Source organism: Pipistrellus kuhlii, unplaced genomic scaffold (genome assembly GCF_014108245.1).
Source record: "Pipistrellus kuhlii isolate mPipKuh1 unplaced genomic scaffold, mPipKuh1.p scaffold_m20_p_11, whole genome shotgun sequence".
NCBI classification, from domain to species: Eukaryota; Metazoa; Chordata; class Mammalia; order Chiroptera; family Vespertilionidae; genus Pipistrellus; species Pipistrellus kuhlii.
In genome coordinates, this window is record NW_023425416.1 from 51078538 (window position 1) to 51100286 (window position 21749).

General features: G+C 40.5%; 1 protein-coding gene across 10 annotated transcripts in view; it reads right to left on the reverse strand.

Annotated features, from left to right (window-relative positions):
• DOCK3 (dedicator of cytokinesis 3) overlaps positions 1 to 21749 on the reverse strand; it is a 143896-nt gene that overhangs the window by 95033 nt on the left and 27114 nt on the right. For 8 of the 10 annotated variants that reach the window (XM_045579538.1, XM_045579537.1, XM_045579540.1 and 5 more), the window contains exons 2-5: positions 21493 to 21576; positions 19787 to 19827; positions 15902 to 15957; positions 15323 to 15419 (exon numbers count right to left, since the gene is read on the reverse strand). In XM_045579538.1, the coding sequence (XP_045435494.1) occupies positions 15323 to 15419; positions 15902 to 15957; positions 19787 to 19827; positions 21493 to 21576 (278 nt within the window). Of the gene's footprint in view, positions 1 to 15322; positions 15420 to 15901; positions 15958 to 19786; positions 19828 to 21492; positions 21611 to 21749 lie in introns of those variants that run through there. The other 2 variants (XM_036432177.2, XM_036432180.2) reach the window with 2 other exon arrangements.

The window sequence follows — 21749 nt, forward strand, 5'->3', positions numbered from 1 at the left end:
AACGGAATAGACACAGTAGGTAACCATGGGCAGCGGGGACAGGGGAGAAGGCACTCTGTCAGGGGCTGGCAGGGAAAGGCTTCTTTGGGAGCCAAACGGAGAGGAGAAACATGAAGGAAAGGAGGTGACAGCATCTGAGAAAGCCGGGCAGGTTTTAGAGGCACAAATCAGCAAGGGCAAACGCCTCGATGTGGCAGGGGCCTTGGCGTGGCGAAGAGGGCAGTGCCTCCCGGGCAAATCGAACCAGGGAGAGGGGTGAGGGTGCAGCCAGAGGCCACAGGGGCCAGAGGACACAGCCTGCAGGAGCCATCTTTGGCTTTTATTCCAAACAAGATGGGAAGCACTGGGGTTCGCAGCGGAAGAGTGATGCGCTATGACTTAAGTCCTGAAAGCATCGGAGGGCTCTGTGGAGAGGAAACCATGAGAAGAGGAGCGCAGGGGTCCCGGGGAGAGAGCTTGGACTGCAGTGACCACAGAAGGCGGGCTGCCTGGGTGAAGGCCGGACAGTGGTGATAACAATGGGAGGGCTCAGTTTGACATGCAGAGCTATCAGATCTGCTGATAGATTAGGGGTGGGAAATGAACGAAGTCAAAGATCACTCCTTTTCCTGGCCTAGGAACACATCTGAAAGAGGGAAACAACATTTACTCTGGACATGCTAATTTGACACGTGACATTTAGCGGTCAGAAAATCGAGAATTATCTAGCAGAGAAAACTACGAGGGAGGAGTAAGCAGGGAGGTGAAAGAAAAAGCAATACTGAACACAGGATTTTACAAAGGACTTTGTCAAAGGCACTGAAAGATTAAATAAAATACAGACTGAGAACTGCCGCGGGTTTGGCGCTGTAGTGCCATCACCGACCTCCAAGGGGCAGATGTGGTGGAATGAAGTGAGTTCATGAGAGAACAGAGCGCGGATGAGCCTAGAGGGTATTATGCTAAGTGAATTAAGTCAGCCAGAGAAAGACAAACATATGACATCACTTATATGTGGAATTTAAAAAAACAAATTAACTAACAAAATAAAAACCGATTCATGGAAACAGACATAAAACTGATGGCTGCCGGAGGAGGGGGTGAGGAGATGGGTGGAGGAGGAGAATACAGTTTAAAACACGTGACAGCTGCACGGTGACAGATGGTTACATGACTTAGTGTGGTGATCGCATCAGTAGGTATACACCTGGTAAATGTCGAATCACTATATTGTACACTATATTGTAAACTAATATAATAATGTGTACCAACTACATTTAAGTTTTAAAAAGAAAACAAAGAAGAAATGGAGACAGAGCATAGACAATTCTTTTGTAGGATTTTCAGTAACTGAAGGCAAAGAAATGAGGTAGCAGAACAGGCTGTGTGTGTGATCAAGGGAGAGAGCCAGGCTATCTGTGTGCTGAAGGGAATGACTGAATAGAGAGAAAATAGGATGATCCAGGTGCTAACTTCCTGAGCAGCCAGAAAGAGGGGGTCCCAGGTCACAGAGGACGCTCCGCTTTGGGCACAAAGAGGAAAGGCCCAGGATGTGGCAAATGCCACAGCAGTTGGGAGGTTTGGTACAGGAGAACTGTATTTCTCCTCGGCTGCTTTAGTCTCAAGGAACTAGAATGCCAGGCCGTCAGCTGAGAGGGAGAGGGGTGGGAGTGGCGCTGGAGTCTGAGAACAGGGAAGACGTGAGACAGCTTCATGGAGAGTGCTAACACACTCAGCAGGGGAAGGGGAGTTCAGCTGCCAGCTCTCTCGAGATTTGTGAGCATTAATTAAAAGGTTGCGTTTTTGTTAAGCCAAGTACATCTGACGCTTGAACAACATGGGTTTAAACCAGGCAAATCCACTTCACCCGATTTTCTTTTCTTTTCTTTTTTTTAAAATATATATTTTATTGATTTTTATACAGAGAGGAAGGAAGAGAGATAGAGAGTTAGAAATACAGATGAGAGAGAGTCATTGATCAGCTGCCTCTTGTACACCTCCTACTGGGGATATGCCTGCAACCAAGGTACATGCCCTTGACCAGAATCGAACCCGGGACCCTTCAGTCCCCAAGCCGACGCTCTATCCATTGAGCCAAGCCGGTCCCGGCTTCACCCGGTTTTCTTTCAATATTAAATACCTACACATTTTCAACCCACAAGTGGCAGTCTATGGGTGTTGGGGGCCAACTGTATGCACTGACCTCCGCCACTTGGCATGGGGAGTGTGAGCATCTGCAGATCTTGGCATCCATGGAAAGTCCTGGAACCAACCCCTGAGGATGCTGAGGGAAAACTAAGTTTGGGGGGAGTCAAAAGTTATACACAGACTTTCAACTGTGCTGGGCGCCAGCACCCCGAGCCTCTGTTGTTCGAGAGTCAACTGTATAATGTACATTGATACTGAAATATTACATACATGTGCAGATGTATACACACCGTTCAAGGTGAGTAATCTGGCGCCTGCCCGCAGAGCACACGGTTTACTTAGGATCACCTGACGCCCCGGGCCAGCTGGGTACCCCACTCGGGCTTTCCCACCAAGAGGCCTGATTAATGACAGGCAGGAGTAAGGGTTAGCTTTCCCACACAATCATCCCCAGCTCCTGTCACTGCTCAAACAAAGCAGGGGAGGGGGTAAGTGTAAGAAGAAAAAGAAATCTGTAGCCTAACTTAACGACACGTTCAAGCTTCTCCAAAACCTCAACAGTCTAATATTTGTCAAGCACAGTCAGACCATTTGGGAAACAGTGCAAAGAACCAGGAGAAACTATAACTTTAACTCCGCTGCAACCAGGTGCCAAGTAGAATGTGCCTCTCATTGTGCAAGGACCTCTGGAACTCAGCAGGAAAAATCGGGGGCTAATCCTCCCGACTTACACATTATTTCCACTGAATGGCAGGTAAGCCCATGGGGAAGGGCTGTGCTGGATGGTGCCTCTGAATGAGCAGAGGAGCAGCACTGCGGAGGCTCCACCCTCAGGTATGGCCTTTACTTAAAACTGCATATTCATAAAGGCATGCGGGTGTGATTGTAAAACGCTATTTGAAAGAAAATTACGTCAAAAGTAATGACCTCCTCAAAGAGAACAAATGTCCTGCCATTAGTACTGAAAACTTCAGGTGAAAATCAATTTAATGAAAGTTAAACTTTACATCTAAAATTCAAATTGTTAAGGGAAGATTCCCAGATGTCTCCATTTTACCTCTTACTTTCGAACATTTACTTTAGTTGTAGGTAGATGGTTTATTTTCTCGTCTTATTTCTTGTTAACAAAATAACCATTTTAAACTTGAATTTATTTAAACTTCTCCAAAATTCCTTTTCTTAAAAACTGCTATTAATAATCAAGTCTCTTACCATAAGTTACCCTCTAATCCCACTCAAAATGTTTGTGTTAAACCACAAAGCTTTAGTGCTCATCTCAGTGTGATATAAAAACATCTCAACCGCAGTTCCTGCAACACTAATGGCCTTGCTGCTACAGATGCCTTTAAGTCCGGGGATTTAAACTTCCATTTAGGCTGAACTACGTAATTAGCAAAGGCTTGAAAATGAGTTCAAATGAGAAAAAATCCTGTGAAACGAAACAATCTCTAAATCCAAGCAGTTTCACACTTATCTCCACGTACATATTTGTAAGAAATACATGTGCAAAAAAGCAATGTGAAAATTACGTTTAGACCAGTGGTTCCCACACCCACAGCGGGGACAATGTGATTTTTAAGGGGGGCAATTCAAGAATGAGTTATTAACAGTGAGCTTTTTACATTTCTTATAGTTCATACAGTATATGAATATATATTGTGACATATTTATGCATTTCAGTTCTCTATTATGTTTTGGAGCTTTCTTTGCGATTTTTTTCATACCACTTTATATCATTATTTTAAAACAATTCCATAGTGATTTCTTCCTCAGGACTTCAACTGTCCTTTCGTTCTTTTTTTCTCTCGTGGATGTCATGATCTTTGGAAGCTTGTTTAGACCAACTTAATGGCCTTTTAGGCTTCCTCTACCTGAGTCCTCAGCCCAGAAACACTGACAGCTGTTCCTCTTCTCGGTGACAAGCTAGCCCTCTCCTATCACTCCACAGCCATGGCCAGCAGTGAGTCAGCACTAGCCCCATTCACAAAACTTTGTCAATATTTTAATGCTTCATTCTTAATTAGGAATAGAAAATACCACCATATACTGAACAAACCGAAACAATATTAGGAGTAAAAGAAAATTTCAAATAAAATAGTATTTTCAGGCAGCATAGAGGTTATGTATTCCGTCCATGGAGTAAGAACAGGATGTAACAGGAGACAAAGATCCAGAGCCCACACGGCTTTTGGAGATTAGGAATAAGACAGTTGTAGTTAAAAGCACAATCTAGTAAAGAGGATACGAAGTTGAAGAATTCTGCCAGAAAGCAGAAGAAAGAAAAGGGTACAATAAATAAATGGGGGAGGAGATATAAGAAAACCAGTGCCTCGTTCTAAGATGGCCAATTCGGAAAGAGTTATGAGAAGAGAAAACTACAAAAACACAGGCGAAGCTGTCAAAGGAACGCAGTCCACGGCCTGGGACCGAAGGAAATGAGTTTCTAGGGGCAGAACGCACGCAGAGTAGCATGATCAACGAAAAGGGTTACAGCTACGGAGAGTGGCTGTAATACTGCAGCTGACGCCGAAACCTTCCGTGGAAAACACCTTGTCACCAGCAGCCAGGAGCCAGAGTGACCCTGGGCTTCTGAACAGCACTGGGACCTGGACGGTGATGAAGCAATGCTTTAGAGCTTCTGTGCTGCATTTGTAACCAAGAATTTTATGTCAAGCCAAGCTATCGACCAAGGGTAAGGATATACTAAAGTCATCCCAAATATGCAAAATCTCCAAAATAAATGTTCTCCCACCCACATTTCTCAGGAAGGTATGGCGAAAGTGATTCATCAAATGAGGAACTAAATAAAAAACTGAGATGACACTGGTTTAGCCCAGGAGACGGGGGACCTAGGTCAAGGGCAGGGACACTGCTCAGGCCAGGTTAACACAGACGCTGGAGGGCTTTGTCAAGACACTGCGGAGGAAACCATTAAGCTGCAAACACCTGGATGTGTATAACATACTCAAAGGGGTTTTCATTTCTCCAGAAGGTCAGGTTGTACAAAAAAGAGGAAACAAAACAAATGAAAAAAGAAACAATTATTAACTATTAAAAAAAAGAAGAAAAAAAAGAAAAAAAAAGGTTGCCCTGGCCAGTGTTCTCAGCAGTTAGAGCATCAGCTCACGCACTGAAGGTCTTGGGTTCGATTCCCAGTCAAGAGTACACACCTGGGTGGCAGGTCCAATCCCCGGCCCTGGTAGGGGTGGCGCAGGAGGCAACCAATCAATGTGTCTCTCACATCAATGCTTTTCTCCCTTCCCCCTCTCCCTTCCTCCCTTTCTCTCTTTAAAAAAAAAAACACAGCCGGGACCGGTTTGGCTCAATGGATAGAGCGTCGGCTTGGGGACTGAAGGGTCCCGGGTTCGATTCCGGTCAAGGGCATGTACCTTGGTTGCGAGCATATCCCCAGTAGGGGGTGTGCAAGAGGCAGCTGATCGATGACTCTCTTTCATCGATGTTTCTGGCTCTCTATCTCTCTCCCTTCCTCTCTGTACAAAATCAATAAAATGTATTTAAAAAAAAAAAAAACACAAAAAACAACAACACCAGAATCAATGGGAAAATTATTCTCAGGTGAAGATTAACAAAAAACTAAAAAAAAAGAAAGAAAAGAAAAGGAAAAGAAAAGAAAAGAAAAGGAAGAAACACCCCACATACAACAAATAAATGTAATCTTATTTCACTATGTGGCTCTGATATAAAATTAGGTACATAGGCATAGTAGTAACTGCATATTGATTTAACAAAAAATATGTAACTATTTTGCAAGTAGTGGAGTTAGGGGAAAAGCATTTGAGTATAAAGAACATTCAGAGCTGAGCTCTCATCTTCTCATCTTACTGGCAATAATCTGAACGACTGCTGAGAAAAGTTAAAGAAGAAAGTGCCAAAGCAGGACTGTCTTTGAACACCAAAAAGACAAAAACCATAATCGCAGAAGATACACTGTAACAGAGACAATGACCAATGTTGCAGACTCGCTTACCGTGATGAGCATCAATGCGATGGAGAGGAGACTGCAGCCAGACATCAGGAGACGGCTGAGGCTTGCAGGGCACAGTGAAGGAGGAGGAGAGAGCATCAGAGCAGAGAGGCATCCTTAGAGGCCAACGCCAAGCCCATGCACACCCTCGTGCTTCCAGCCACGATGTGTGGGTGTGAGGCGTGCACAGTGAACAGGCGGACAGGAAATGGGTTCGGTGGGAAGGAATATGGTGCTGAGGAGAGCTCTGTGGAGACCAGGGGCCTCAGAAAGACAAACCAGTGGGTCCTACAGCCAGTTAAGCCTGAAACATGGCTGGAGGCAAAAATGACAAAACTTCCAGCACATCCTAAGGCAGCGGGGTTCCGGAAAAGAACAATAATGCTGGGAGAGAGAAGGTAGCAGGAACAGAGGAACAAATAGGAGGCAGACGGACTCCCAAGGCGCCACAGACATGGTCCACAGGAGGACCCTCCCTCACTCAGTCACAGGAGCCTACACTGTACACATGTAATAGGAGGCCACTAAAGGAGCCGAAAATTGTACACATCAAGATACACATTACAACGTTACTGAGAAATCGGAATCTCAGAATAACTTGTCTTTAACATGTGATTTAAAAACCCATATATACATATATTTCTGATGTCTTTAAAACATGAAATTAAAAAACTTCTACCATGAAAGGCACACAAACACACACACACACACACACACACACACACACACACATTACACACGAGTCTAAGTAATACTGGGAAACTCTGAGCAAGATAGGTGGATTATATCACTGTCAATATCCTGGTTGTGACACTGTAATATAGTTTTGGGAGATATTATCATTGAAGGAAACCGAGTAAAGGTTACATTAAAAAAAATACAGAGAGATTTTAATTGATTTTAGAGAGAGGGAGGGAGAGAGTGATTGAAAAAGGGAGAGATCGATCAAGACATTGAGAGAGAAATCCATGAGAGAGAGAAACATCAACCGGTTGCCTCCTGCCACGTGCCCCAACCAGGACTGAACCCAAAATCTGGGTATGTGCCCAGACCGGGAATCAAACCCACCACCTTCTGGTGTATGGGATGACGCTCCAACCAAATGAGCCACCCCAGCCAGGGCTCTGTATAGTTCTTAAGACTGTGAATCTATAATGACCTCAAAATAAAAAGAAGGGAGACCATGAAATAAGTGCTCATCGTTAGAATGACTTGACGTTGTAAATAAATAAAATAACCTCCAAATTAGTGCCTACATTCAGAGCTATTCCACTATAAATTACAACGGTATTTTTTAGAAAGGAACTTTGTAAATTCACATATAGTATTTATATGGATGAATTAAGGCCCATAAGCAGACGCACCAACCTTGCAAAGGAGGCGAGAAAAGAAAAGACAAGCCCTACTAAACATTAAGATTTACTTTATCATATATTAAGACATCCCAGAAAGCCATTTTGAAAAGAACTGACGCATTACAGACAACGAAAAGGAGAGCCCAGAAACAAACTGGTGTGAGCAGCTGGGATGTGGCAGAGACGGCATTACAATCAATGGGCGCAAACAGCCTGGTTAGTAGGTGGCGTGGGAAAACTGGCTTTGATAGTGAGAAAAGTAAAGCTGGAATTCCAGAGTTCCATCTGGAGAAGGAATTCCAGATGGTAAAGTCATAAATGTGAAAGGTGAAATTATGTAACTAATAAAATAAAAGGTAGTAGGAGTATCTTCTCGACTGATATAAGATCTGTTCAATAAGGGTCAGGGACAGAAAATCAGAGTTCCCCTTTAATTGAAAGTTTAAATACTTTGGGATCAAAAATATGTTAAAATAAAATGATATTAAATGTTAGGAAGTTGTCATTCTAACAATACTGCTATTATTTAGATGAGAAGCAATGAGATTTGAATTATTAACATCAGTATCTGCCCTTATTTTAATGACAGAATCAATCTACTTGCATCTTACAGGAAAGAAACCTTGCGATGTTATGATTATCCATAAAAAGTAGATTTAATTCATCAGCAGTATCACTTTCAAATACAAAGGAGAATAAACAAAAGTCTGTTTTGAAATTATACCTAAAAATAGTGCTGGAAATGCTCCTAGTTCGTTTTCGTTCTCTCTCTCTTCCCCCCCTCTGTCTTCTTGCATTAACAGCTACTGTCAAAGACCAGTGACTAACGCCACACCTGGTATCACCCGCTCCATGCTCTGTGACTCAGTGAACCGCATACGCCCAATTCCTCAGCTCTCCTCGGCATCTGGTAGGAGGTCTATGCTCAACTACTCTTCCTTCCCGGGTTAAAAAGAGCACAGCTCCTCTGGCATTCGAATGGTCACTTCTCACTCACCTAGATTAACTCTCTCTCTGTAAATATCCAGTCTTAGAAATGACTGACTTACATAGCTGGTACAATACTGTTGTTTTGAGCAAATACATCGATGGTTAAAAACAAGGAGGAATAATAAGAAGTCAGTGTTCTTTTCCATGGTAAAATAATGTCTTACTCCACCCAGGCTGCTGTAACGAAACACAGAGACAGACGGGCTTACACACCATAGAAAGGTATTCCTCAGTTCCGGAGACTGGAAGTTCCAGATCCGGCCACGGCCCTCTTTGAGGCTCGGGCTGAACCTCTTGCTGGGTCCCCACATGGGAGGTCTCTTTTAAAAGCGCACTAATTCCACTCACGGGGGCTTCCCCCTCATGACCTAAGCACATCCCAGAGGCCTGCCTCCTGACACCCTCACACTGGCCATTAGGTTTCCAGCATAGAAATGCTGGGAGGACATAAACATTCAGGCCACAGTACATAATGGTTTAGCTTCATGAGAAGAACCAAGATGGCAGTATAGATAAATGCCTGTACTTGCTGCCTCCCAAAATCATATCAAAATTACAACTAAAACACAGACCCACCATCATTCAGAACTGAAAGCTGGCTGAGTGGAAGTCCTACAACAGGAGAAGGAGAGAAGAAAGCTCACTGAGGCTGGCAGGAGGGTACCCACGTTTGCAGCTTTTTTAATCGGGAGGGAGATCGTCTCTGTGGAGGCCGCTGTGAGGAACAAGGAGTCCCAGCTGCACACCAGCCCCCCAGCCCAGAGTCCCAGAGTTGGGAAGAGAAGTCCCCGTAACTACGGTCTGTAAAAACCAGCTGTGTGCCTGTGCATGACGTGGTGGAAGTGCGAGAAGCCGTCTTTCTGAGTGCGTGCTCTGGGCCTGGCATCACAGAACCTCCCGGAAAGAGCCTGCCAGCCCCTTCCTGGGCATGACAGGAGGGCGGCTTTGTGCCTGGTGTCAGACCAATTTACTGAGATCAATATGTTTGTGATATGGGGCAATTTTTGTTACCTCTCTACTCTTGCTTTCTTCATCTATAAAACAAAAATACTATATTCTTCAATGTTGTCATGTGGATTTGATTTTTAATAAAACATCTATAATATAGCAAGCTTTAAAGTAGGGGTGTCGAACTCAATCAGAGAAGGGGCCAAAATCTAAAATCCAGCCTAAATCGCGGGCCGAATGGTTTACTGAACAGTCATAAACTGTCATTGTGATGGAAACGCAGCGGAGTGCAGTGATGACAGCGCGGTGCGGGCCACATTGCAAGGCCTGGCGGGACGAATTTGGCCCGCGGGCCTTGTGTTTGACACATGTGCTTTAAAGTGTTAATAGTATTATTCATGTCAAAATATATTTTCCGTTTGTTTTTTTTTTAATTAAATGTATTGAGGCGACATTGGTTAATAAAATTAATATAAATGTCAATTCTATGATACATCATTTGCATATTGCACTGTGTGACCACCACCCAAAATCAAGTGGCTTTACGTCACCATATATTTTTGATCCCCTTTGCTCTTTAATATCCCCCCGCCCCAATTCCCTCTGGTCACCACCATACTGTTGTCTGTGTTTATGAGTTTTTGTTGTTTTTCTTGTTTATTTGTTATTTTCATTTTTATATCCCACATATAAGTGATATCATATGGTTCTTAACTTTTTCAGTCTGACTTATTTCACTTAGCATAATATTCTTTTTTAAATATATTTTTATTGATTTAAGGGGAAGAGGGGGGAAAGGGAAGGAGAGGGGGAGGGGAGGGGAGGGAGAAACATCAATGTGAGAGAGTAACATTAATCTGTTACCTCCTGCACGACCCCACTGGAAATCTACTCTATAATCTGGTTATTTTTATTTAGTATATAATAACTCTTAAGTTCAATACATTCATTCATTTACTTAACAGATAGTATTTTTAAACACAATGAATATGTATTAGGAAATGAAGGGGTGTATGTGTACATATGGGCGCACAGTCAGGCACCGGGTCATACAGAGAGAACAAAAATAAAACAAGCAAGTTTTATCTTTATGGAATTGTCAGATTAGCAAAGAAAACAAGGAGAGCTAAATTAAAAACCACAAAAGTCACTGAAGGTAACCCACACAGCACTGTGGTGACGAAGGCCAGGGGACCTACTTCGGCTGAATTGCTAGGAAAAGCCTTAGATGAAGAAATATATATTTTAATTTATCTTCATCATTTAAAGTATCACAGATGTCCCCCTCCCTCCCCATTAGTCCCCTCCATCCTGCTCTCTCCCCTCCCCAGGTCTTCCCCAAACTATCGCAATATTTAAATAGAGACCAAGGCTGAGGAGGAGCTGGGAAGTGAGAGCCAGGGTGAACACGCCAGGTAGAAGAATCAGCAACCTCAAAGCTTCCAGGTGTGAGCAGCGTAAGGCCTTGGCTAACGGGACAGTGGGATGGAGACGCAGACAGGACGGGCTGGCATTTAAGCCCAACTGGAACTGCGGACAGGCTGACCACTGAAGGGACACTAGGATCTCACATGCATTTTAAAGAGACCATGGTCCCTGCTGTATGGAGAAAGGAACAAAAGGGAAAGGCGATAAAAATGCCACACACATCCCCTTCCTTCTTTCTTCTCTTTATTTAGGCAAGTGTTACACAGTTTCCCCTAAGAATCAAATCCGTGAGAAAAGATGCTGAGACAGAGAGAAATTGAGTGACCTAAGATAGCTTACTGAAAGATCATATATGTGAAAAATGAGGAAGGAAAAGTAATTAACAATGGAAAGATTGGATGGAAGTTTCTGGGAGGGCAGTGAGATTTTTCCTTTTTAACTTTACCAAATAAATACACCCTAATTCTTACCCGGAGCCAACTGAAGACTTTCAGTTGTCCTGTCCTCCACAAAGACCAGCAATGGTGCACAGCCACTCTTACTGTCTTACTGTCAGCCTGCGTCAGAGTCCGGTAAGTAAAACTGCTTCGTAGAAGGACGGGCCAGTTTAACAGATTAATCAATAGCGCCAAATTGCACTCCAACATGTTTATATCTACATCAACATCAAACACTAGGTATTGTCAATCCCTATAGTCTTATCAACCTGATAAGTAAAAGTCCATATCTCCTCTTCATTTGTATTTATGTCTATGGGTGGTTGAGCATTTCTAATATGTTTACTAGTGGTTTCTACTTCCTTTTTAGTGAAATGGCTGCATAAACATCGTACTATTAGCATCTGGAAGAACATCACCAACAGCTGTTATTTAGTACTGCTTTTGGTTCTGTCCAGGTTCTTCCAGAATAAAATCATTCTGCTACATTTGTATGTTTTTTAGAGGTAACCACTCTAATGCAGAATAAAAAGTCAAATAACACTTGCATTTATACACTGAGACAACAGTAAAATGTGGAATCCTGAAGCAGGCTAACAGTCTGGGCATGAATGTGTGTCTGTATGTAGACATGTGAGCATGGCACCATCTGGCTGAAGACCTCTGGGGGCAACACAGACCAAGCCAGAGCCCCTGCTCCCAGGACATGCCTGCCAGTGGCTGCCTGAGAGGTCAGGGCCAGGCCTGACCTGGTCTTTGGTTAACCGGCCTCGTCCCCACTGAAGCCCCGCACCACAGAGAAGAGAAGGCGCCTGGCACGGAGCTCTCTGAGGATCAGAAAGAAGAGCTGTCCTACAAGTGAAGAAGGCACCGAGAGCCACACGGACCCCCTTTTAACTGCTCATCTGTGGATGCTGCTCAGGTGTAGTAGGCAATGTTTAACCACGTCTCCGGATGATATCTTTACACCCCACTCTGAGCCCGGACTTAGACAACATTGCCTTCCACTAACTGTATGAGAAGTGTTGCTTGGCCTTCACATTTGTGGTAACTTTAGCAGTTTTATTAAAATAAACTCTTTATAAAGAATGCATATTGGCCTTGATATCCAAAACCAACTACTGCTGTTAATGGGCATGAGATGTGGTCTCAACATTCTGCATATGGTCTTGCAAACAGGGGATTCAACAATACTTAATGAGAGAATAAATGGCTATAATAAATTCATGTACCAGGTTGGTACATCAATTCATACTGTGCCTCAGTATCTTCCTTTATAAAATAGGATAACTGTACCTCCTCCTAGAATTTTGTAATGACTAAATTGATAAGATAAATATTCAATACAATGTAATTTTAAAATAGAACTACCAATTAACTTTAATACACTAAGCTAAATTTTAAGAGATCAAGAATGATAAATTTATAGAATATATTCTTTATTTTTAAGAATAGAATTTATAAATATTAATCAATGTAGAAAGAAACACTTGTTTACAGTTCAATATACAGAGTGTCCCAAAAATATATACACACTTTGACTGTAATAATTATTAATTCCAGTGGGTTAAATCTGAAAAGAAAGAAAATCAATTGAGCTATCAGCTTTTAAGCGTGTTTACGTTTTTGGGACATCCTGTATTAATCCCACCAATGTATGTTCAACAGCAGAAAATCAGTATAGTGATAAAGACTGGAAAGAAACAAAAGTAACTAAGAACACACGTTCTGTGGTCCCTAGGAGAGGTCATTACAAAGATAAGAAGCACTCTTTGCTGAAACATTAAAATGCTTATGGCTGAAAAAGATGAAGCACCAAGACACACAAAATGGACTGGAGATTGGAGAAGGTTGCCTAGAGAACAGACAGAGTTAGTATGTGGTTGCTAGGCAATGAGTTTCCAGGCTGCAGCCACTCCTGATGGCAGCAGCAGTGCTGCTCCTATAAATGACTCTGGGCTTGAACAACTTTAGAATCCTTTGTAACACCTTTCCTCCTGCAGAAGCCTGAGCTTACACCGACAGCACAGGGACAGAGTTCTAGGTAAATGTACTTTGTTTTTTTAGGCTACGTACTTTAACCTGCCTCTCCAGTATTGTAATGCCGCTCTTCTAAAATATACAACATGCCAACCCTGGCCGGGTAGCTCAGGCGGTCAGAGAATTGTCCCAATACACCAAGGTGTGGGTTCAGTTCCGGCCAGGGCACTCACAAGAAGCAACTAGTGAATGCACAAATAAATGGAACAATAAACCTGTGTTTTTCTCTCCCTCCCTTTCTCTCTCTCTAAAATCCATAAAATTAAAATATAAAAACATGCCAGAGGTAAGACAGAAACAACAGATCTACTATATGTAAAGAGAGAAAATCCAAAGGAATATGATTATTCAAAACATTTTAAAAGGCATTGTAAACCGTAATAGAATGGGTTTTTTTTTAATCTCAAAGAATGTCCTAGTAAGAATAAGAACCAGCCTAAGAAAGACGATAGTAAAATTATGTCATTGTGTAACTGGATGGGGATAGTGTGGGATAGTGTGAATCTGTTACATTTGCATATTAGACATGGCATTTATAGTAGCCAAACTCATCTTCACAGTTGAATATGAATTTATCATTCTTGAAGACATGTGTCACAGACAAGCTCAGACAAACATGATTAAAGAGGTTTATGATAAGGAGGAATAAATGGACATCATATATTTGAATTTTATTTTAGATTGTAATTACACACTTGCATAATTTTTAATAAAGATTTTTAAAGTAAGTTTTAGGTTCTCAGCAAAATCAAGAAGATACAGAGATTTCCCATATGCCCTTACCCAACAGATGCATAACCTTCCCATTATCAAACCCCCAACCAGAGTGGTACATTTGTTACAACTGATAAACTTCTACTTACACACTATCATCTAAAGTTGATAGTTTCCATTAGGGTTCCATCTTGGTGTACATTCTATGGGTTTAAACAAATCCTATCTAATAAAGAGGGGATATGCTAATTGACCATCACACCCTCACAAAGATGGCGGCACCCACAGCCAATAAGGAGGGAATATGCTAATTGACTGCAACATCCTCAAAGATGGCGGTGCCCACAGCCACAAGTCTCCTCAGCCCCAATGGGCAGCAGGCACGCAATACAGCTGTGCCCACCTCCAGGCAGGTCCAGCTGCTCTACACGCCTGCCTCTGGAGTCCTCCAGTCCTCTCAGCCCCTCAGCCAACCAGGGTCGGCCACAGGCGCAGGCAAGCCTCAGATGGTGGCTGCTCAGCCGCCCATGGCCGCCTAAGACTCAGATAATCAGGGCTGGCCGAGGCTTGCGCTGCCAGCAGTGGCAGCAGCAGAGGTGTGATGGGGCGTCACCTTCCCGATTGCAAGCTGCCTCCCATCCCTGAGGGCTCCCGGACTGTAAGAGGGGCAGGCCGAGCTGAGGGACCCCCACTCCGGTGCATGAATTTTCATGCACTGGGCCTCCACTGTAGAATAACATCCTAGCAGCAGAGCTGTTTCCCTGCTCTACTGTAACAGCCTCTGTGCTCTGCCTGTTCATCTCTCCTTCCCCATAGTCACTGACTTCCTTTCTGTGTCCACAGTTTTGGCTTTTCCAGGCTGTCATATAATTGAAATCACTCGGTATGTAGTGCTTTCAGATGGTTTCCTTCAGTTAGTCATATGTACTTAGGTTCTTCCATGTCTTTTCATGGCTTGCTAGCCCATTTTCTGTTTAATGCTAAATAATATTTTATTGTTTGCAGGTACCAGTTTATTAATCCATCACCTACCGAAGGACCTCTTGGTTGCTTTCAAGTTACAACAATTATGAAAAAAATCTGCTAGAAGCATCCTTGTGCAGATTTTGTGTGGACACAGGGTTTAATTTGCATAGTTTCTTTTCTTTATCAGTTTATTCATCTCTCTCTTCCACCACTCCTTAAATTCTCTACAGTCAAGACCATAGCCATTTATCTTTCTATTTTCAGGTCCTAACAGGAAGGGTCTGGGTATATGAAACTTTAATGATATAATAAACTGGTTATCAACTACTTACCACATAGAGTTGTTTCCAGAGACTGGCCCATTCCTGGAGAGTTGCTGTGACCTCAGTCACAATGGAATCTTCAAGAGGAACCACAGTTTCATACTGCCTAGACCACGAAAAACGGCCACATTATCTTTGATAAATTACCAGAATACTATTGTATGTACTGCCCTTTCAACATGTGTAACTCCAGTTTTAAATTAATGCAAATATAAAAAGAGGTGCACATAATTGGCTGAAGATCCTTTGCAGTAACATCCTGCAACAGTGTGAGTCAAGCATGTCAAACTTGCGGCTGTTCTCAAAACAGTACATCATTTTAAAAAATACTGTATGCAAAATGGTTTTTATAAAACTCACCACTCAGGTTATCTTTCCAGAACACAGGAAAACAAATTAAAGTTGTCAGTATTTTAACAAAAAAATATGTCCTCAGAATTACATATGATGAATGAAGCAATTATGTTTTTGGCAAGAAAACATGTCAATAGCATATTTATACATTAACAAAACAAAACAAAACACACAAAAGCCCTCCTCTGCAACCAACAAAAACTTTAAATAAATTTAGTAAGGCCAACTACTCACCCCCTATTACTGACAATTGCCTTTTTTAAGTGAATGTAATTTGCAGGAAAGATCCCCTGTGAAAGAGAAAAGATTTTCTATTAGAACAAATAATCTGTGATTAATATCTCACATATACTAAAAAAGAACTCAGATTTCAGCATAGAAATACTCTCTCAACAACATAATAGATCTCTTGATATAGCAACCACTTTGCTAATTAAGAATGCTATGTTTTACAAATTATATTATATTATATAATTCATTGTCATTTGCAATCAGAGTCTATCCTCAGGGAAAAACTGTGATCTTAACCACAAACTATATTTTTTAAGTTACAGATTGAAAATATTCCATCAAATCATTCTCAGGATATAAAATGTACAGAGCTTGGCATGAATCTAAAATCAACAATATTGTCTGGCCAAAAACTCACAGATTATTCTGCTCAGCGCTAGAGAAACAATTCTCAGACTCTGGCTAATATTTGTATTCAAAAGAATTTATCAACTTGGGAGCCTCTATAACTAATTTTTATTTTATTCTTTCTAAATGATTTCCACTTGGGTTTTTGCCATAACATGATTTCAATTCCTAATGGATAAAAAAATGCATTTTGTTTTAAAAAAAACTGTTTTCCAATCAATGTTTCATTCTTTTCCTGATGTATGAAACTCCTTTCCCATAAAACACAAATTACATTTTTTATTTCTTCTTTTACCCACAAATGGCCTAAATTTTTTATACACTTTGGCCCACACTACTAACAATAATAAACTCACTCTATACCTCTCAAGGCCATCAGCAGCTAAACCACAGTAATGCATGTTATGGTTTAGTGTACACATCTTTCACCTCCTTAGTTAAATTTATTCCTCAATGTTTTATTGTGTTTTATGTTACTGTGAACTGGATTGTTTTATTTCTTTTTCAGATATTTAATTGGTAGTATATAAAAACAACTAATTTCTGTGTGTTAATTATATGTCCTGCAATTTTACTTAATTTGTTGATTAGTTCTAGCAGTTTTTTGGTGGAACCTTAGGATTCTATACAAATAATATCATCTGCAAACAAATACAATTTTATTTCTTCCTTCCCAATATGAACACCTTTTCATTCCCTTTCTTACTAGCTAGGACTTCCCAGTGCTGTGCTAAGTAAGAGAGGTGAGAGTGGCCACCCCGTCTATGTGACATTGGCTGTGGGCTTGTCATATGTAGTCTTTATTAAGTTGAGGTATGTTCCTTCTAAACCAAATTTGTTGATATCTATGAAAAAAACTATTGAAATTCTTCTTGTGACCATATTATTAAGAAAAATGTATTTTTTAATTCTAAGTGTGTCAATCAGTAAATGGTTATCTTTTTCAAACACTAAAGAAATTTAAATCATGGTTCTACAAAATATTGCTTCAGTAAATGAAATTCAGTTATTGTCTTTCCATCTCTTAATTTTTTAAGTTTAAGAATACAAATAAAAGCTATTAAAAGGTATATAGATATGTTTTTATAAATTCTACAATAATCCAAGATTCATGAACCGAGTTGGTATTACCAAAACACACACTCTACAAATTACAGCTTTCCAATCATTTATAAGATTTCTCATTTATTCAAGTTCTAATTTTTGACAATTCTAAATCAAGATTAAAAAAAAAAAAATGTGTCCTTATACGCATTCCAAAGATGGAAATAACTGAAAGTGTGTTTTAAAATGAGAAATGCAAGGGGAAATGTGACCTATGTGCAGTGGTTCTCAACCAGGGCAATTTTACTCCCTCTACCCACCCCCCGGGCCTTGGCAATGTCTGGAGACATCTTTTTTTTTTCTTTCTTTCTTTCTTTCTTTTTATTTTTCTATTAGGAGATAATAGGGTGTTATTTTCTTTCTTTTTTTTTAAATTAAATTATTATCTGTGTACATATTTTAACATTGCCCCCACCCAAACCTACCCTCCCTCCCCAGAGTTTTGTGTCCATTGGTTGTACTTATATGCATGTATACAAGTCCTTCTGTTGATCTCTTATCTCCCCCAGATCTCCCTACCCTCCCCACTGTAATTTGACAGTCTGCTTGTTGCTTTACTGTCTCTATATCTATCTTTTGGTTCATCCGTTTATAATGTTATTATCCATAAATGAGTGAGGTCATGTGGTATTTCTCTTTCATTGACTGGCTTATTTCACTCAGCATGATATTCTCCAATTCTATCCATGTTGCTGCAAATGATGAGAATTCCTTCTTTTTTATGACAGGGTAGTATTCCATTGTATAGATGTACCATAATTTTTTGATCCAATCATCTGCTGACGGGCACCTAGGCTGTTTCCAAATTCTAGCTATTGTAGATTGTGCTGCTATGAACATAGGGGTGCATATATCCTTTCTGATTGGTGTTTCTAGTTTCTTGGGATATATTCCTGCAGTAGGAGTGGGATTACTGGATCAAATGGAGTTCATTTTCAGTTTTTTGAGGAAACTCCACACTGTTCTCCACAGTGGTTGCACCAGTCTGCATTCCCACCAGCAGTGCACGAGGGTTCCTTTCTCTCCGCAACCTCGCCAACACTTGTCATTTGTTGATTTGTTGATGTTGGCCATTCTGACAGGTGTGAGATGGTACCACACTGTTGTTTTGATTTGCATCTCTCAGATAATTAGTGACTGTAAGCATGTTTTCATGTGCCTCTTGGCCTTCCTTCTGTCTTCTTTTGAAAATATTCTATTTAAGTCCATTGTCCATTTTTAATTGGATCATTCATTTTCTTTTTATTTAGTTGTATAAGCTGTCTATAGATGTTGGAGATTAAACCTTTATCAGTGATAGATAACATTTGCAAATATGTTCTCCCATACAGTGGGCTTTCTTGTTGTTTTGTTGATGGTTTCTTTTGCTGTAAAAAAGCTTTTTATTTTGATGTTGTACCATTTGTTTATTTTCTCTTTAGCTTCCATTGCCTAGGGGCGGTATCAGTGAAGAAGTTCTTTTGGCATATGTCTGAGATTTTGCTGCCTGTGGATGCCTCTAGTATTTTTATGGTTTCCCGTCTTATGTTTAAGTCCTGTATCCATTTTGAGTTTATTTTTGTGTATGGTGTAAGTTGGTGATCTAGTTTCATTCTTTTGCATGTATCTGTCCAATTTTCCCAACACCATTTATTGAAGAGACTGTCTTGACTCCATTGTATATTCATGCCTCCTTTGGGAGACATCTTTCATCGTCACAACTTGAGGGGGGCTGTTACTGACATCTAGTAAGTGGAGGTGAGATATGCGGCTAAACATCTAATAATGACAAGTCAGCCTCCCACATCAAACAATTATCTGGCACAGAGTTCTGTTTAAATTCATATTTTAACAATATCATAATGATCAACAAAGACATCTAATGGATATCATTTGAAAATCTTTTCATTCTGTATTTATAAAACAAAACTCATCTAACTAATCACAGGTTCCACAAAACTGGGCCTGAGAATAACTCCATTTAGTTTTGTCAAGCAAAGGTCTGTATGCATGCATATTAGCATAACCCATGGACAGACAGTATGGGGGTGAGGGCTTGTGCTGGGGAAGGGAGCAGTGGGGGAGAAGTCAAAGAGGTGGGGGGTGAGGGGGGAGACATATGTAATACTTTCAACAATTAAGAATTTAAATTTTAAAAAAAAATTAAATGTCCTAAGAGGCTTTTCCAAAATGAGCTTTCCAGCTATGGCCATATATGTGTTTTCTATCCTTTAAAATAAAAGCCATCCTAACAGAGCTGAGACAGAGCGCTGAGAAGGAAGAAATGAGTGTGGCCTCTGTAAAAGATTGTCCAAGGCAAAATAAGAATTGTTTTTCTATAAAATGAGCAGACTAGGCAGATCCTACATTAGAAAAGGTAATAAAATTATTCAGTACCTTTACATTTGGCTTCTTTGTGGAAACTCCTCTGTACCAACCTAAAAGAAGATTTTAGATTACGAGTTACGCAAACTATATTATATTTAAGCAATTAGTCTACAAAGAAGATGAAAAGTACAGAAAATGGAATTTTAAACTAAATATAACCACATCAGACTGATGAGCAAAAAATAAATTGAAGATTTTAGAAAAACCGCTAGAAATTCACTATACTTTCAAAGATAATAAAATTCAGCGCGCGCTTACTGTCTACGGTGTAAGTAGTTACTGTGTGAATGGAGTAAGATAGGTATAGGGTTTACATTTTCAACTTAATTCTGGATTAACCTATGCTTGGTCATGCCAAATATACTTGACATATTTTAAAATTTACTTCAAACCTGATTTTTTAAAAGGAAACTTTAAAAATTTACTCTCATTAGGTTAGAAAAATAATCAGTAAGAGAAATACAAATTAAGGAAAGAGTCTGGCTAAAATATTCTGACCTGTGCATACATATATATATTAAAGAGAAATTCATCTGAAAGCTATGGTTATTTAAACATGTAAACAAAACATAGTCGACCTGTGCCATGCTCTGTGCTAGGTGTTTCCATATGTATAATATGTAACATTGTGGCATCGCACTTGTTAAATGTGCACTACTATGTAGACAGTGGAATGTAAGTCACCATGTAAGCGAGGCTATACTATCAGAGAGAGACAACAGAGCCACTACAATTGCTACTGACAGCGAGGCCGCAGCACAGAGTCAGCAGTGTTAAACCCAAAGAATGAAGCCTTTATATAGATCAGCCATGTGACAGTCAACAGGCAGCATCCTTTACAGAGATTCTGGGTGCAAACCAATCAAGCAGATCAAAAGCTCCAAGTGCAGTCCAACAGGAAGCACCCTTCCAACAAGAGGCTGCAAACTTTTCATTTCAAAGGCGTAGCATATACTTCCCTGACAGAAGAAAAAAATGCAAATTTATTTACTCCCACCCCAAACCCAGGATAATGGCTGCACAGAAAGCAGAGACAGGTAGATGACAAGTACAAACCCTCAACAGAATATTGGCAAACTGATCTAGCAATTCAGTAAGAAGATCATGGAAATAAGCCAGTCAGAGAAACACAAGTACCATATGATTTCACTCAGATATGGAATCTAATGGACAAAATGAACTAACAAGCAAAATCCTGATAGACTTAGAGAGACTAGGCTACCAGTTGTCAAGGATGGGGTAAGGGTTGGGGAGAGAGTGGAAGAATTGAGCAAAAAAGAAGAAAAAAAGGGAGAGAAAACTCATGGACATGGGTGGTGGGAAAGGGTTTGGGAAATCAATGGTGACGGACGAAGACCTGATTTGGGTGGTGAACACATGACACAGGTGATGTGATGTGGAACTGTGCACCTGAGACCTGCATCATTTTGTTAACCAATGTCACCCCAGCAAATTCAATAAAAACTGATAAAATAAATAGCAATTTTTTAAAAATATCAAAAGGAAAATGGATGAATTGTCACTATACACAACAATATCACAGATATACTCTTGGCAAAAGACTAATTCTAATAGTTATATAAAAATAGCTTGTACTTTTATGATAGTATATTATAATGTAGCTAATTACAGCTTAAAACGATTGCTTATCACGTCACTATACAATATTGCCCCAAAATGATCACTATCTGTATGCTTTATAGGACCATACTTACCTTCACATTTTTCAAGAATCTGCACCGTTTCTCCTATTTCTAAGACCAACCCTTGAGGAACAGATCCTCGAAAACTGCATGTCACTAGAAAAACAAGGATAAAAATATCGGTTAGCATTTTAAATACTGAGATAGGGTCCGTGTCCCTGAAATTAAGCACTAAATTTTCTTAGACATGTACTCTCCCCTCTTCACCAGTTCCCCTCTCAAATATGTAAGCTCCTTCCAATGTTATCAACATTCTGAAAGGCAAGATT